The 18,661-nt window shown below is 39.8% G+C and overlaps 1 protein-coding gene across 1 annotated transcript; it reads right to left on the bottom strand.

Moving 5' to 3' along the window:
• Positions 1-16,265: 16,265 nt before the first annotated feature.
• LOC130718888 (protein TERMINAL FLOWER 1-like) lies at positions 16,266-18,382 on the bottom strand. Its single transcript, XM_057569520.1, has 4 exons — positions 18,165-18,382; positions 17,993-18,054; positions 16,951-16,991; positions 16,266-16,799 (listed from the first exon to the last, which is right to left on the bottom strand). The coding sequence occupies exons 1-4, from the start codon at positions 18,360-18,362 to the stop codon at positions 16,558-16,560; spliced, it is 543 nt and encodes a 180-aa protein (XP_057425503.1). The 5' UTR covers positions 18,363-18,382; the 3' UTR covers positions 16,266-16,557.
• Positions 18,383-18,661: the final 279 nt, after the last annotated feature.

The raw sequence follows: 18,661 nt of genomic DNA on the forward strand, positions 1-18,661 counted from the left end.
GACCTGCGTCCTGAGATTCAAGCACAAGGCTGGGAATGGTATTTTCAAAGGATCAGTGGTCCTGTGTATGATAAGCTTGTGAAGGAATTCTGGAAACACGCAGATTGCAATGAGCACCAAGTGGTATCCTTCATTCTGGGAAAAAGGATCATCATAACTGAGAAAACAATTGCAAGGCTTCTGGGTCCAGAATCGAGTAAGGGCTACAGGTTTCAGTTGCAAGATTCAAAGGTCTCAACCAACACCAAGGAGAAAGTCAACATGGCTCTCTACTCTACATGGAAGCCAGGAAAGAATGATTGCAAGACCAAGGAGCTTCACCCTGATTTGAGAATCTGGCACAAGATTCTTCTGCACTGCATCAACCAAAGATCAAAGGGAAGCTCTCCTGATTACATCAACTTCACCCAGAAGGTGTTGTTGTTCTTTGCCAAAGACCACAAAAAGGTGTGCCTGCCTTACTTCATCTTTTCTTATCTGAAGGAGTGCATCAAGAAGTCCAGAACCACCTCTTCACCAAAATCTGCCATAAAATACATACCTTTTGGTAGTTTGCTTTCTGACTTCTTTGTGGAAAGCAAATTGGTGCATGCCCTGCGAAGGTTGGGATGTTCTGAAGACTTGACAACAATGGCTGGAGATACTTTCAATGCCACATCCTTGAAAAGAATGGGCATGATCGAAACCAAAGTTGATTCCAGCACTGCTGAAGGAAGGCCAAGGAAAAGGATTCCTCTAAAGGACTATCCTCTCTGGTCCAAGGCTGATGATCCAAAGGCAATCAGATACTATCTTGAGGATCTGAAGCAGCAAGGCTTTGAGATTGATGTGAACAAATTCTTCAGAAATCTCCCAGAGCCTCCGGACTTTGAGTCCCTAAGGAAGAAGAAGACCAAGAGGAAGCAAGTTGAAGCATCTGAGGAGAAGGATCCCTCTGATGGTGATGACAATGATGATGATGATGTTCGACCACCTAAGAAGAAGGCTAAGAAGGTCAGGATTGCACCTCAAGTAGTTATCATGGAAACTACTCAGGAACAAGCTAGACCTGCACCCTCCATCAGAATCACAAGATCTGCAGCAAGAGCTTCAAGTAAGTTTGCTGCCCTTTCTGATGATGATTTAAATTTGCTTGATGCAACCAATCCTGAACCATCACCAATTCATCAACAAACCTCTCACCCTTCACCCCCTAGAGACTCCTTCTTTCAACCTACCATTGAGGAAGAACCCCTTTGGAAAATGCTTCAAGCCAACAAAACCTCTGCCTCCACTACACCTATCATTCTTCCATACCATTCAGAAACCTCTAAACCACAAGCCTCTGATCAACAAACCTCCGCACCACAAGCCTCTGAACCTCAAGACTCTGATAAAACCACTACCAATCCACAATCACGTCATCCATCTGATCGTGACAACCTCTCTCCTATTCCATCTGTATCCTTTCCCACAAATGTTCCATTTTCTTCTCCATCCAACAAGTCAGAAGCCACTAGGAAATTCTTTCAAATTGCTAGAGAAATGTTCTCTGAAATCCCTGAGCATTTTATCAATGTTCCTAGTCCTCGCCGCTACCCTGGACCTAGGCCAGAACCTCTGGTTCCTCCTGATTTCCCCATCCAGGCAATTCCTATTGCCTCAATGCCTCCTCCTCCTCCTCCTCCTCTTCAAGAGAATGCTGAGTCAGTCTCCAACCATTCACCTAATAACACACAGAATCCTGAGACTGAAACTCTTCAACCAAACCCTGAGACCAATAACTCTGCACATCAGACTCTGCAGATTGGTTCTCCCTCTGAAATTGCCAGCAGAAACCACTCCTCATCACCTGAACCAAACCTTTCCCTTATTCCCTACACTTACTCTGGACCAACCACCCTTCTTGACTGCATCAATGCATTTAATCATGAAGCATCATTAAGGATCAGCAATGTGCATGGTCGCACTGACCTAAGTGCAAGTCCAGACCTGGTTGTTGACGAATGGGAACGTCTGTGTTCTTGGATGGTTGACCAAGTTCCTCTGATGATGGGGTTTCTCAACTCTGAGAAGGAAAAATGTATTGAAGCTGCTACTCAACGTCTAAGACGAAGAGAACTTCTGGCTGAACAGCAGATAAGGGAACAACTCTATTCTGCTATTGAAGAAGCACGAAAGAAGAAAGAACAAGAAGAAGAAGCTGCAAGGATTGAAGAAGAGCAACGTGAAGCTACAAGGTTGCAAACTCTGGAACAAGCTGCTCAACTTCAAGCTGAAGCTGAGGCTCTCAGAAATCAAGCCTTTAGCATTATTCCAGTTGCTTCTGCATCAGGTCAAGCTTCTCACTCTGATCAAGCTACAACATCTGTTCCACCTCAGTCAGATCCTAGGATTGATCTCATTGAACAACGCCTTGACTCTCATGATGCCATTCTTCAAGAGCTAAAGCAGATGTGCACAGAGCTTCTATGGAGAACACCCAATCCTTAGATTTTAGGAACTCTCTCTTCTTATATGTTTTTATTTTAATTTTCTTTCTTTTTAAACTATGTTTTCTTCTCTCTGCTTTTTATGTTATGTTTTTCTTTTATATTTCCCATTATGTGTTGCATATTAGTTGTTCATCATAAAATGTTTTAAAATTGACCAACAAACAACCGCTTTTTATTCATGGCAATATCATACATTTGCATCGTTACAATTAAAAAGGAGGATTTCTCCTCAAGTTCCTACATTCTCTACGCATCGCTGCTTTCTCTAGCTCCAGACGATGCTACTCATATTCCAGACGATTCAAGGTCAGACGAAGCTCCTGCTTCTCAGGACCCTCTGCCATGGACACCAGTGCGTCCCCCACTTCCTGTCTCCTCACCTTGTTATCCAGCTCCTGCTGGAAGAGGTCATGTAGCTTCTCTACAAAGGCAAGGAAGCCTCTGAGGATTGTGTCCATTTCTGGACTCAGATCCATTCCCAATAACCGGTTGGTCATATAATATACTGTTGGCTCTTCCGGATGGCGCACGTTAAAGAACAAACTCTCATCACATGCCTTCCTCCTCAACTCTTCGATACAATCTATGTATGAAGCCATTGCTAGTTATGTTCTTCTGTATCTGGGATGTGAAGACTATTATGCTTTAACCGCTATTTATAAGCTCAATTCAGTCTCCAGACGTTAATGCTGAAGCAGTTTCTCGAGGATAAGTTATTGGTAACTGAAGCTTACCTTTACTCCCTTGGCCGGTGGTAAACGCTCTGCAAATTCGCGAATTTTTTTTATTTATTTCCTTCTCCATCTTTTTGAAACTTAGACCTTCTCTAAGGGGGAGTACCTTGTACTTCAAGCTAAGTTTTTCACACCCCAAGCTTTTTGTGACAAAAAAGGGGAGTATAACCCAGTTTTTGATGTGTAAGCTGTGTTAGTGTGATTTCTTTTTCTCTTTGAGAATTTAAGAGTTCCACCTTTATGACCATAGATGTGTCACTGGGCAAATACAAGGAATACATTTCCACTTCTTTTTAAGTGATATTGGTTGACTCTGATACCTTACTCTGCTCATGACTCTGAATACTTATGCGCTCTGATTATTTCAATTCATCTATGTCATGCGTTTTCACTCTGAACTCTTCTATTATTTATGCTCAGAATCTAGATAGCACTTATGTTTTCATTAAGTCTTAGATTCAGGGGGAGCTAAGCTCAGAATCAAGCTGTGACTTGGATTCAGAATGAGCAAAATAAACCATTCACATCAGGATAAGTCTATTTCTATTCTCTAAACTCTGAGTGAATTCAGTTTATTGTTTAAGAATTGTTCATCAAAATACTTGGTTTTGTCATCATCAAAAAGGGGGAGTACAACTCTATGTAAGATCAAGTTTTGATCAAAATACATTGTAAGATCAAGTTTTGATCATGTAGTACAACTCTATGTTTTGATGATTACAAGTTAACGTTTTAGTATGAACAATTATGGTACTCTAACATGTTTTCTGAGTGTGTTCATGACAGGCTCTAACCTTGATATAATCTCACACAAATCAGAAGCAATTTGCTTAAAGAGTGACCCTAGCAACGCTTTCGCAATCTCTATGTTCAAATTGAACAGTAGAAAAGTTTCAGAAGATCTGAAGATAGTCAAGCTCTGATGTGGACTTAGCTCACTTGAAGTTCTGAAGATCCAGACGTTCTGATAACCCAGACACTCTGAAGGCTCAGAAGCTCTGATGGTTTAGAAGACTTTGAAAATCCAGAAGCTGAAAAGTGAAGTCTCTGAAGTCCAGAAGCAAACTGGCTCTGAAGACCAAGTACTTCTCCTCTGAGTTCAGAATCAGAAGCTACAACGGTAAGAGGATCCATGCTTCCCTCTAACTCTGATCAACAAGCTTCACAAGTTCCAACACGAAGCATTCCTCTGATCAGAAGTCAACAAGGTTAAAGGTCATGTCACTATCCAAAGTACAAAAGCAGTGTACTATCCTGACAACCTAACCTAACATTCTCAGCCACAGCAGAAGCTGGAAATCCTAGATTTGCCCTCCAACGATAGCATTTCCATGCAATGTTCAAACCCTAATTCTTGGAGTATATATAAAGGCTGAAAACTGAAAGATGCTGTTGAAGAAACTTATACGCGCAAGCAATATTCAAATCTTCTAAGCAATCTTTCTTCATCGAATTCATTGTGTTTACTACAAGCTTTTCAGAAGCAATCTCATTGTAAACAATACTTTTTAAACAGTTGTTTATTTTTACCTTTAGGAGATCAAGGTTGATCGGATCCTAGAGAAGACTAAGAGAGTGAATCTTAGTGTGAGCTAAGTCAGTGTATTGTTAGTCACTTGTAGGTCTCAAGTGCAGTTGTAACAAATCTCTGATTAGTGTATTGCCTTCATTCTAAGAAGGAAGAAATCACCTTCACAGGTGGACTGGACTAGCTTGAGTGATTCATCAAGTGAACCAGGATAAAATTCTTGTGTGCTTTTCTCATCTCTTATCTTAAGCCCTTTACTTGTGTTTCGAAAGATTTGCTAAAATCTTAAGTGGGAAGTTTTATTCTGAAAATGCTATTCAAACCCCCCTTCTATCGTTTTTCATACCTTCAATCTTGTCTTGGTATGCAGATTCTCCTTCTTTCCTTCCTTCTTATCCAGTACAGCAGCAACATCCTTGTTGGTCCTGGGAAAATGACTAGAAGCCTTCACAATCTTTTTCTCTTTAAACCCTCTTGGTTTCCACTCTTTCCTTGCTTGAACAACATGTGAATTGATCCTTGGTTGATCATGTTGCTGAGGAAATCCATACAATCTGTAACAGTAGGGCCTTATATGTCCATATCTTCCACAATGATGGCATCTCCAACTCAAGTTCTTTGCCTTCTTGCCTTGTGGGTAAGTATACGGTATTTGTTGATACACATGTTCGACACAATGTTGTGGCATCTGGCTTGACATCTTGAATTCAGTTTTTCTTTCTGCAGGAACAAACTTACGAGTGATCTTTTTGGATTCTTCTGGTGCAGAGTCACTCTCATATCCCAAACCTTTCATATCCTTGGTTGTCTTTCCTGTTTCTAACATCAGATCAAACATATCAGTACCATTATTCAACATACGTACAGATTTTATCATACCTTCAAGTTTAGATTTCAGCACAAATACTTCCTCTTGAAGATTGTTATTGATATCCAGCATATTATGTTTTTCATTTTCAAGACCTTTGACAGTTCTCTCCAGCTTCTTACCATAGTCACACGCTTCTTGTCAATTTTTGAATAACAACTTGTATGTTTCAGCAAGTTCTTCTTCTGAAATTTCTCCATCACTGGACTCAGTCTCAGAATTGTATTTCACAGTAAGTCCCAAGACTTGATTTCTAGTTTTATCTCCTTCAGAATCTTCATCAGACCAAGTGACCATCATCCCTTTTCCTTGTTTCTTCAAAAACGTTGGACATTCTGCTTTGATATGACCATACCCTTCACATTCAATACACTGAACCCCTCTGTCTTTGCTGGATTTCTCTTCATCCTTGCCTCTGCATTGAAAATCAAAATTCCTGGTAATGTCGGGCGACTTGTCCTGAACATTTGTCATTGACATTTCGTTAATTCTCTTCAAAACTTTGTTAAAATTTCTACCAAGAACTGCTATAGCTTCTGAAATACTTTCACCAGTATCCTTCTCAGACATATCATCATCTAAATCTGTGCTTGAGACAAGGGCAATGCTTTTATTTCTCTTTTCAGGTCTATCATTCTGAGTCATTTCAAAAGTCATCAAGGATCCAATAAGCTCATCCACCTTGATACTGCTTATGTCTTGAGCTTCTTCAATAGCAGTTACTTTCATGTCAAACCTCTTAGGAAGAGATCTGAGAATCTTTCTCACAAGCTTCTCTTCTGATATTTGTTCTCCCAAGGCGAATGAGGAGTTTGCCATATCACGCAGTCTCATATGAAAATCAGAAATGATCTCATCCTCCTTCATCTTTAAGTTCTCAAATTGAGTTGTTAGAATCTGAAGCCTTGACATTCTAACTCTGGAAGTCCCCTCATGAGCAGTCTTGAGAATCTCCCAAGCATCCTTTGCCACAGTGCAAGTGTTGATCAATCGGAACATATTTTTATCCACTCCATTGAATATAACATTTAAGGCTTTGGAGTTTCCAAGAGCTTCTACATCTTCTTCTTTCGACCACTCTTCTTCGGGCTTCAATTCTTCTGTTGAAGTTCCTTCTTTAGATACTACCACTGGATGTTTCCAACCTTTGCCAATTGCTTTCCATGTTTTGTTGTCCATAGATTTAAGAAAAGCAACCATATGAGCCTTCCAATAATCATAGTTGGTACCATCCAATAAAGGTGGCCTAAGGAGTGATCCTCCTTCTTTAATGTTGTCCATGAAACCAGAATACATATTCCCTAGAACTCACCCAAACAGAATAGGGTGTCTGCTCTGATGCCAATTGAAATTCGTATTCACCTAGGGCAGATGTGATACACAATGTTGCAACAATGTGTATAACAATCAGAGTACCAAAATTTAAATAAACAGTTAAACAAAAGCACGCAACGAGTTGTTAACCCAGTTCGATGAACATCACCTACGTCTGGAGGGCTTCAGCCCGAGAAAGATAATCCACTATAATAGTCAAGCACGTACAAAAGGTTCACCAAGAACAGAAACAGTTCTAAACCTTTCTACCTATTGCTACCAGTGGCTTAATACTTAAGGTCTCCCTCTAAGTATGAGAACCCCTTCTCTCTTTCTCTCAATCACTGCCTCAGTGATCTCACTTGTCAAAAGCAATAACAAGTTTTGCTGAGACTAGCACTCAACTAAACATATCAACTTAGTATTTGCAATAGCACAGGAAGCACTAAGTTGTTACAATACTCACAACAGGACTCAAATAATAAACCCCAAGATCAATATCTCACGCTCAGAATCCCTGTATAGCTAGGGTTTATAAGCTCCTTTATATAGACGTTCAAACGAGGCTTGGATCTTCAATGGGCCGCACGTCAAAGAGTCCACAAAAGCACTTCTGGACAGAATCTTCAAGGAATCAAATTGTGAGACCCAAGTTTTTAGCTTAGAATAAATTAGTAAAATTTCTTATTCACGAATAATTTCGATGTGACGTGAAGTAAGGAAACTGGATAAACGCTTATTAAATGGAATAAATGTATGGAGAAGATATTTCACGAGAAGGTTAAGGACAAGATTCGAATCGACGGAACTTATGACGCAAGTATTATTCGTTTACGCCTAGGACAAAAACCTTAGGAAAATATTAATTTAACCCTTGGAACACTATAGGAAAATATTCCAAAAATCTTCAAGAGGAATATAAGAATTTCTCTTATTCCTTTCCATAACGAGCGTTTCGATACGAAACCCTGGAATGTACGAAGGTCAAATTCCAATACTCGGAAGTTTGCCGAAACTAAATCACGGATAGTTCAAGAAACCTAAAATCAACGGACTATGAAGACTTTTTCTATTCGGAGCTTCAAACGAAGATTCCACACGCGTACCTATTTCTCTCGATGTTTCTAATCTTTCTTCAGAACGAAGTTTTCTCATCCGACATCAACTGCAAAAAGTAACTTTTCGGGTAAAATCGATTTACACCGACTTTGGATCGTTTGATTTAATTCCAAGAAACCTGTTTTGAGTTCTGGAATTCTGTCGCCAGAACCTATCTTAGAATTCACGGAGGAATGTGCAGGAAAAATCGAAATCGCGAAATAATCATTTTCCCGCGTTTTCCATTTTCTTTAAATAGCTTGAAAAATGAAAAAAAATCAAAGAAAACATCACAACACACACACACGGTCGTGGGGTTGCAAGGAGGAAGGAGGAGATTTGATTTTCGCCGATTCTTGTCTGATCGTCGCACAGTTCATTGCTACGCGTAGGCCTCGAGGTACTGATGTTTTTCCTTACCTCTGATCGTAAATTCTGTCGCTTTTCTCTATGTTTTTCTGTGCTCAAAGTTTTGAGCTTTTTGTAAAACTGTCCAAATAACTTGATTTCTCTGTCTAAACTTATTCCCTACGTGCCCCTGAGCATGTTTAGCGGATTACATTTCGCCGAATCTCGCCGAAATGCCGCCGAACTTCAATTCTGCTCATAATACCCATTTTTGGCTAAAGTTCCGTCCTTTGGGCTTAAAACTCTCGACTGAGCTTAGCGTTAGTAGGATTAGTCGTCATAATCGTCGTTGGTATCGACCCCATCTAATTTGTTTTTCGAAATTCTGATTTTGAGTTTCCGAGCTAAAAATATTGACCAAAATACCCCTGCGACAGTTTTCGACCTGATAATTTTTCTGAGAGTTTCTCTGGCCTAGATATCGCCTAAGAATACCTAGGAATTGATTTAGATCGAAGAAAAAGTTCGGAAACCCTATTTTTGAGAGTGGCCGAAACCTATTTGTTAGGGTACCGTGTCCAAAAATAATTTTTGGGTCTCTATGACCTAAGCCATTGCGTAGCTCTTTCAATTGTCGAAATTTTGGCTCCAGTTTCGTGTCATTCCGAGTTCTGTAGCTCGAGTTATGCGCATTTTAGCGAAAACCTGTCTTATTGTCCATTCGTGCCTAAATGTCGAACTCTAGAGTTTCAAAAACTTCTTTTCGGGTTTTGATAGTGTTATTAGTTGTTTTGTTTCTTAGCGACTAAGCAATGATACTTTGCTTAAGGTTTGGAACGAGTTGAGCTGAGGAAAGAGATTTTGGAGCAATTGGTGAGGTTTCACAACTGAGGAGGACGCCCGGGGAACTTGCTGGGTTCGGGAGCTTTATTTTGGATTGGACTGGGATGTTGAGCTTGGATGGAGAAATTGGCTAAGGTAAGGGTAACTCAGTTTTAGAGCGTCTTTGAGTCTTGCATGCTTTAATCGCACTGCTTGCGTTTGAGATGAAGTTGTTTAAACTTGATTGGTAATTGATTAAAATGTTGGTATGCTTGCAATGTTGTATGCTCGCTTATATTGACTGTTTCTGAGGTTTGTGCCAAAAGTTTTCTGAAGGCTTCGGCCGAGTAAACTTATGGAGACGTGTGTCTCCGATTTCCGAGAGGCTTCGGCCGTTTACTGGTTTCTGTCATTGAGTTGAGTTGACGTATGCTTGTTGATATTAAGAGTAACATAGGGTTATTCTGTCTTGATTATTGGATTTGAAATTATTGATATATATTTGTGCATATGCGTTGTTGGATTGTACTGTGTGGCCTTCGTGGCGTTAAGTGGCGATGAGGAGGTGTGGTCCTATCATTGTCCCGTCTTGTGAGACGCTAAGTGGCGATGAGGAGGTGTGGTCCTATCATTGTCCCGTCTTGTGAGACGCTAAGTGGCGATCAGGAGGTGTGGTCCTATGATTGTCCTGTCTTGTGAGACGTTATAAGTTGCGATCAGGAGGTGTGGTCCTATGATTGTCCCGTCTTGTGAGACGTTATAAGTGGCGATGAGGAGGTGTGGTCCTATCATCATCCCGTCTTTTGAGACGTTATTGATTGACTCATATTGTTGGTTTTATTGTTATCTGATATGTTAAGTGGTTGATATCTGATTTGTTGTTATATTGTTGAGGATTATTGATATCTGATTTGTTGTTATATTATTGAGGATTATTGATATCTGATTTGTTGTTATATTGTTGAGGATTATTGATATCTGATTTGTCGTGATATTGTTGAAGTTGTTGATATCTGAATTAATGTTGTATTGTTGAGGATTGTTTATATCTGATTTGATTTATATTGTTGAGGTTGTGGATATCTGGTTTGATTTTATGTTGTTGATTTTGCTGATATCTGATTTAAATCTATGTTGTTGATATCTGAATTAAATTTAGGTTGTTGGATATATGTCGTTATCTATCTTGAATTAAGTTGCTAGCTTATGTGCCATGTTACACACTTAAACTTTGATAGCATGCTTTTCCCTTTTATACGTGGTAATTGCATGGAGTTAACCCTTTCTATTTGCTATTTGTTGTTTGGGCGCTTAACGCTATTAGGCGTTGGAGAACCCTCGATGAAGCTTGACCTTTGTACGAGTCGGAGCTGAAGACTTGAAGATTAGTGGAAGACATGAAGAGTAGAGTCGGGTTTAAGGCTAGAGCCTTGGGTTAGAGAGCTTACCGTTATTGGTTTAAGCTTGCATAAAGATTTTAGGAATTTATATTTGAGGTTTCGGGTAGGTTCTGATTCATTGCTTTCCTGCGGTTCCCCGATGTGGAGATCGTAGGGAGTATGTCGGATTCATGGTGTCATTGCATCATAGGTTTTTGTTGAGTTGTTTCTATTGGTTAGGTTTTGTAGTTGGGAGTATGCATGACATGTTTTGGAAATACACTTCGAAAAGAAAAAAAAAATAATACTCGTGTTTATATATTCGTTTGGAAAATATTGCATATTTACTTTGATAGGTTACTAAAGTGACACCTGAAAATCGGGGCGTTACACAAATCTTACCAGAATAAAATAACAGAACCAAGTAAATTGAAGTTCAAACTTTGAGATAGACTTGGTTCACACGTTATCAATCTTGTTACTTCAGCCAAGATTAAAACAAACACGCCTTCAGAAGATAAAACGCACAGCATAGAATAAATCTTCTGAATTTCCATACAGTCAGCAGCCCAACAAACAACTTGATTTCAGCGATTGAACTACCAACATACGTAAACGCAACATGTTGCTCCAGATGTCGGAACATATGGTTGCACATCGTGTTTTGTGCAAAATGCAGCCAATCAAAAAAACTACACTTTCTACCTACAAGGGGAATGTCCTCATGGCCCATGATGTTCACAAAAGCATTAAATTCAGAAATCTCCCCCAAACCGCTCCTGCCTTCTTAAGAGGACTGTTTCCTTTCCTCAGGACATCTAACAACGTTAAAATCTCCTGCTACGCACCAAATAGTCTCCTCCATTGACTCTTTCAGGCTGATAATATCACCCCACAGTTGTCTTTTCCCCCCTAAGTTACAGGGGGAATAGACATTTACCAGTAAACAGTCAATAACCTTCCATTTGCCTTTAAGACCAAGGAAACCAGAACCAACAAAACTCTGCTCAAGAGAGAAGGCATCTTTATTCCAAACGCACAGTAGGCCTCCTGCACTATTGACAGCCGGAGAAGCCACCCAATCCAGATTGCCATCTCCCCAGATCGAGTTGCAGAGAGGTTTATCCACCAAGGCAATTTTTGTCTCTTACAGGAGAAGCATTTCAACTGCTTCAGACGCTACCATACTTCTAATAAATTTCTGTTTCACCCTACCACCCATCCCCCGCACATTAAAGCAAAGCAGCTTCATCAGGCAACCGATGGCAATCCTCCCCGCACTACAATTATCTTATTGGCATACTGTGCTTCATCACGTGCCTCCAACTCCCTTAATTTTGCAATCAAGTCTTCATCACAACCCTTGTAATTTACACCAAGTGACTTTCCAAGGCTCCAAAGCTTTTCTGCCTCCTTTGTCTCATCAGCCAGTAAAGATTATTGCAATTCCGTATCCCATCATCAGAAATTGAGTTACTAAAAGAATGAGTAAAGTGACGAACCTCCTTCCTCTTTGTTGCGTTTAAATTATCACCAAGAAAAGGTTTGTTCGTCCTTTGTGAGCCCTCTAATTGGTACTCCTCCAGTGTCCTCTTTGCAACAGGACTTACTTCCTCAATGGAGTCTGATGCGGAAGATGGAAGTGGGTCGCCAGCAGATGCATTCGCTGCAGATCGAGATCAATCTTCCCTCAAGCACACTGCGCCCTCGAGAGGGTCAAGACCAGCTTCAACCTCGGAAGTTCCACCAAAAGCGAACCTCAGGATGATCGGGCTCTCCACTGCACCCTTATCGGGGGCAAGGCTGCTACTCAAAGAGCAAGGCTTAACAGGGGAAGGGACGTTGTTCGCGATGGACCCAAGGCAGAAGGGATTACCCGGTCCAGCCAAACACAACCCAGGAGAACAAACAGGACCCTCCCTTACTAGTGGCACGTGTGAAGGGCCAGCCGGAGCAGGGGCCTCACGTGCTCTAAGGGGCCCACGAGTATCACTACTTCCCTCCACAGGTAAAGGAACTCCCACCCCTTTTCCAATGGGAGCCAAGTCAACTCTCAAAATTTCTGATCCAAGAGAGATGTTTGAAACCTGCCCTACAACCAGCCCTTGTGTCTCCCTTACAAACTGACAGGTTGGTAAACAATCAGCGTTTGTCCCCGAGGCCACTGGGGAAGCATTAACATTTTTTGTCCTCGTACCACCCGATTGGTCCCTCTGATCCCCTTGGTTTGTGGGCCCTCACATCACCAACTTAGGGTTTAGCAGGGCACCCGAAGAGTCGTCGCCGTCCTCTGAATCGTCGGAGCCTCATGAAGCTGGGTCTACCTCCGTGTTGAACCACCCACTAGACACTGAATCTTTCTCAGAGGCAGGTCCCTGAAAGCAGCAGCAATTAGAGAAACACGTTTCTTCAAAGAGACAAACGTCAAAGACATTGTCTTTCCATTTCAGCTTGGTTGAAAAAGGACCTAACTTGGTGAAGTGGGTTCGGACTTGAATCCTTGCCCACTCCACCCGATTGAACTCTTTGGTTTCAGGATCGATCGAGACCAATGAACCGAAAGAGGAGACGAGCTGGCTAAAGCAACCCCAGTTCCAGAGGTGCAGGGGAACGCCTTCACATCTAAACCACCTAATTCGGTGGCTTAACCCAAAAGAGGGACTCCCAGGTTTCACTTCTTCGAAAGTGTCCTCCATCCAAGTGCTCATCCCCTGCAGTGAGACCTGAAGGTCATCGTCCTCGTCTCCAGTGAGGAGGACAAGGTTATCACCCAAAGACCTTACCTTCACAGCCTTAAAGCCTTCTAGAAGAAAACTATCCTAAAGAGTTTCCACTTTCTGAAGGTCCTTCAGCTTGCCAATCAGACTCCTTCCCAACCAGTTATCAATAGTACCTTCCTGCTGGAGAGCCACGAGATTCTCCTTGGCCTCCACTGTAAATTAATCGCATCCTGGGTAGGAGAACCAACATGGCCAGCAAGAGCCTGCTTGTAGGACAAAGGCCCACAAGTCCCTTCTCTCCTTGGTCCAAGAGCAGGGTAGGTAGGAGCCTGATGACGGAGGGGTTTTTTGTGCTCCGAATTCCTTCCAGAGAGGCGCATACCTGCAAGACCTGGTTTGCCGCCCCCACCCCCATGGTTGCTGAACCTTGGCAGGTTAACAAAGAGCTTTTTACCGCAGAGGAAAGCTTGGTCAAGCTGTCGTTCGAGAAGCATAGGGTCCCTGACGTTCTTAAACCTGACGAAGCCAAACCGCATCCCTGCCTTGGTCCTCTTATTAGGGATGAACACCTCCCACACTTGCCCCCAGCCATGGAAAAAGGACCACATTTCCTTCTCCCCATGGTCATCCGGAAAGTGGGAGAAGAAAAACGAAGTGATTCCTCCATTGTCCCTCTGTTTCCGACGCCCCACCACCTTTTCCCATCCGTCATCCTCTCCCCCTCTCTCTCTACCTTTCTCTCTCATATTTTTTCTTCTTCATGTTAATACTAATTTTAGACACTAAAACAACCTAGTCTTAATGATCATATTGTTGGGCTAAATTAAAGGAGATGATTTAAAACTCGGGGGATAAAACTCTATATTGGGCTAAAGAGCAAACCACAAGTGAGTTGGACACCACATCTTTCACCAGGGCCTTTAGGCCAAAAAGGCAACTGCCTAAGGCCTCCAACAAAACAAAACAAAAATTAGGCCCAAATTTTGTTTTAGTTATAAATGAAACGGCCAAACAGTGAGCTTATGTGTTGGCTAAATTTTCCAATGTTGTCACGTTGGAAATTGCAAATATAATTGAATGCTTGATTGATATACAATATATATAGGATTTATTAGAAATACCTACTAGAAATAAAGACTCATAGTTGATCAAAATAAAATAAATAAAAATCATTCATCTTCCCTAAAATTAGCCAGGTACAAAGGGAAGTTACATAATATTCTTTTTTAAAATAAGTTATATCAATATCATCTCTTTTAAAACTATTCAATATCATCATTAGTATAATTTAAAATATTTATTTATCCTAAAAAATTAAATTCCTTTTATTCCTTAATTTATTCCAATTCTCTCTCAATCTTTTACTCTCTCCCTGGTTTAGACTACAGACGTTTAGGCATGATGTGGTATATATGAATAAACTTGCATCTCCTAATACTATGATGAGATAATATGCAAATGGAGTTGCTGGGTTTGGATTTGTCAAACTTTATGATTATGCGAACAAACGGAAATTAACACCCAGTGAACAAACCTCTGTTGAAGATGGAAACAAGATGCAAAATATTGGTTTTGAGGGTCGTGGAAATAAGCATTGATTAGCTGGGGTTTGCTGTAATTTTGATATGCTCTCATGCTGTTGTCATCAAAAGATGTTGCTATGGTTGCTGCAATCATGTCAATGGAGTTGTTTTTCGAACCTGAAGTACTGTGGCAGTTAAGTTTGTTGGCTTTTGAATTTGAAATCCGTACCTTATAATTAGACTAGTTGTCTCGACTTTGGTGCTATGTTAGCAGTTTTAATCATTTCATTCTGCATATGTTATTTATTTGCTTTTGGTAATTACAATATCTATGGATGTCGATATTTTGATTTAAAAAAAATTGATTGTGAAGATTTATCTTGCTAATAGGAAATATGGTGGTGTGCCCATAAAGAAATCAGACATCAAATGGCATAGACTGCAGATGTTATGTATTGAGATTTATGAGACTTGATCCTTTCCGAATCCTCACAATCTCCATATAAGGTATGTGGATGTTTACTAAATTTATTGTCATGATTTTTTTACTCTCTGCTAGTATCTTTTTAAGGATATATAGAATGATATTTTTGTTTTGAATTGTTATCTTATTTTTGCAGGAGGTCAAAAATTGGATGTGAAATGTTCAAATAGATATGAAGAGTTTTTGCAGGATGTGAGATGTCCAAATGAAATCTGACGACCAACCAAGTGTGTAATATGTTGCAGCATTGGTGTTAGTTGTATTTTGTTTAAGCTATGTTCTATTAGCTTTGTAATGCAACACAGTCAGTGGCTTTTACTGGAACAATGTATGAATTTAATTAAGTATTATTTCCATATAAATTAAGTTTATTATTTGAAGAATTTGGTGTATTGAGATTTTTCTGCTGCAACATTTAGCGTAATGCAACACTGTAAAATTTAATTATTGTTGATATGTGTATAGATATCTCCCCAATTGACCGTGGCAATAGAAGATAAGTATTGCCACGGTTCCCCACTTGACTGTGGCAATAGATGTAACTTATTGCCACGGTTCCCCACCTGGTCGTGGCCATAGATGCAACATATTGCCACGGTCCACGCTTAACCGTGACAATAGAGGCCACATATTGCCACGGTTGTCCTTTTCTCACTGTGGCAACAGGTGAAGCAATTGCCACGGTTCGCCCTTCAACCGTGACAATTGAGCAATTGCCACGGTGGCTATCGCCACGGTTTAACCGTGGCAAAAAGGCGTGCGACCGTGGCGAAAAGCCTTTTCTGTAGTAGTGGTGAATCGAAATTGAGTTTAATGATATCCAAACATACTCATTCAGTCATACAGAATTGAAGATGTAACATGTCATTCCATTAATTCCTAATGGAGTAATCTCCAAAGTTAACTAAATCAAATCTTACATAAAATTGATAAGGAGTTCCCACTTTTTCCATGTCTGAAGTGTCAGCAGAAGACTCACCCTAAACAACTAAAGGATACATAAGTGAAACTAAACCCTGAGTTACAAAGAGAAAAAACATGGACTTAACACACCCACAGAACAGTTAAAGTTACTTTTTGACCAACCTAATTAGTAGCAACACCAAGAGTTATAATTTCACTAAACAAGAAAACTCAAGAGAATAAATATAAACTATGATTAGATTCCAGCAAGTTGTTTGATTTGAACACACATGAGGTTGAAGCTAGCTAGCACTGAAACTCCTCATCATCATATAGAGACTAGAGTCCCCCTAGAGCTAACCCTAGCGCCGCTTTGGAGCAGTTTCCTTCCGTGCATTGAAGTAGACAGCAGCAACAGGGAGGCCAAGATCATTCTCAGCAGAGAAATCGCGAGTGTTGAAGTGATCCCTACTTGAAGTTGAAGCTGATGGTGGGGTAACACTAACAACACCCTTGTTCTTGCGATTTTGCTTGAAAAGGACAAACACATACCTGTGGATCCCTATAATAGGCATTGGGATCTCATAGCTTGTCAACTCCTTTCCTGATATGTGTATAAACATCCCCACCCCAAATCAAGGGGGGGCAAAAAAGAAAACGGAGATTGGGGTCAGTTTGTTTCAGTGAGTAGTGATCTCTTTATTCTATGTCCATGTGCATTTTTTGAGTACTTTAAAGAAATAATGGTAACCTACCAAATGTGGCATCTGTTGAGCCTGGAATGTCAGTCACCATCCTGCACAAATGCAAATAGTTTCATTGTTATTTGGGGACCTCCCTAATAGGAATGATTGTAAGTTCCAGAGTTTTTTTTTTTTTTACCATCTCTGTTAGTTCTAAGGTGATGGACGAAGTTAAAAATTAATTCACATGAACATATATATTTTACATTCAGTACATTATATTTATAATGTGTTATAATATGCTGAAATTAATTGGCACAAAAGCATTTTAACAGGCGCCATGTTTTTCTTTCCACGTCACTTCAATTGGGTTTGTTTCTATACCAAAATTTACATGAGAGATAGCGAAATAAGAGAGTGAGAGTAATAGAGGTCATATAGGAAAAGTTATTAGTACAAATATAAATATTGCAGACGTCCAGAAAGCCAAGAGATAGAAGAAATGGACATGTATATCATAGATGTGAAAACTAGAGTGATAGATAGAAGAAATGAAGTATTTAAATGTTTGTGGGATATTTGCACTATTTGTATGTCTAAATATATCATTAATGATACTTAGATATTAAACTAGTATAACTATAAACACCAGCAAATATCTTTTTTTTTCTTATCACATCACATTATATATCACATACTTTACTTATTTTATTTTTTTTCTCTTCTCACCGTGCGTATGAGGTATCCAGATATTTCTGTCCCTGAATATTTACAAGCCCTTTCTTCACATGATATTTCCTCTCAAGTTTAATAATTAAGTTTTGTTAACACTTCCATGTGTGCACTTATAAAGAGGTATAAAAATGAAGACAAAAAAAGAGTGATATGATATGTAATTTAATAAAAAAATATAGTAAAGAAAGATTAAAATAAAAAACAGGATGAAAATGAATTGTAAAAGAAAATGAAGTGTGAAGATACAATAGCATCAATCAACTAACCACTTCAATAACTTAGACAACGTGTGTGTGTGATTTATATGGACTATAATAAACCTTATTTAATGAGGCAATCAAGCAAAATAACTGGTTTCAAGGTCTTATTTACTAAGTACCAGTGCAAGTGCTCTCTAAGATAAGGATCACTAGGGCCAGGAACATCTGGGTCTATCATGATCTGCAGGGAAAAGAAGACACTGTATGATTATAGGGTTTCTATATCCCTTTATTTTCTGTTAATTAAAGAAAGGGAAAGAGATAATAAGGGGTTTTCCAGTATATATATACCAGTGTAAAGAGGGACCTCATGTCACCTCCAATCTCAATCCTGGGCCTGGTGGTCACTGTGGAAGGGAAGAGCTCATATCCGTTGAAGATTTCTTTCTTATTGTAAAATACAGACATTTTTATGGTTGGGATGAAAGGATCAAGAACATCTCCAATCACCCTCCCAACTTTTAGAGGATCTGACAACACCCTAGCCATCTAGGAATAAGGAAAAGGAGAGAAAGAAGACAAGTGAAGAATGCAACTATTGGGAGCACGAACTGCATATTTATAGTCTCTTAAAGGCAACTATTGAGATAGTATTGCTAATTCATTTCTTATCTTAAAACTAAAATGCAAGAAAGTGTACGTTTTACCTATCGAGAAATTTTAACAAAGAAAATAATTAAAGGCTAGAACTGAGAAGAAAAATGAACATGTACACAACTTGGGCACGTTGAAAATGAGAGGATATATGGTCTAATATGTTATATATAGGTGGAGAGAAAATAAGGCAA

This window comes from Lotus japonicus, chromosome 5 (assembly GCF_012489685.1).
Source record: "Lotus japonicus ecotype B-129 chromosome 5, LjGifu_v1.2".
NCBI classification, from domain to species: Eukaryota; Viridiplantae; Streptophyta; class Magnoliopsida; order Fabales; family Fabaceae; genus Lotus; species Lotus japonicus.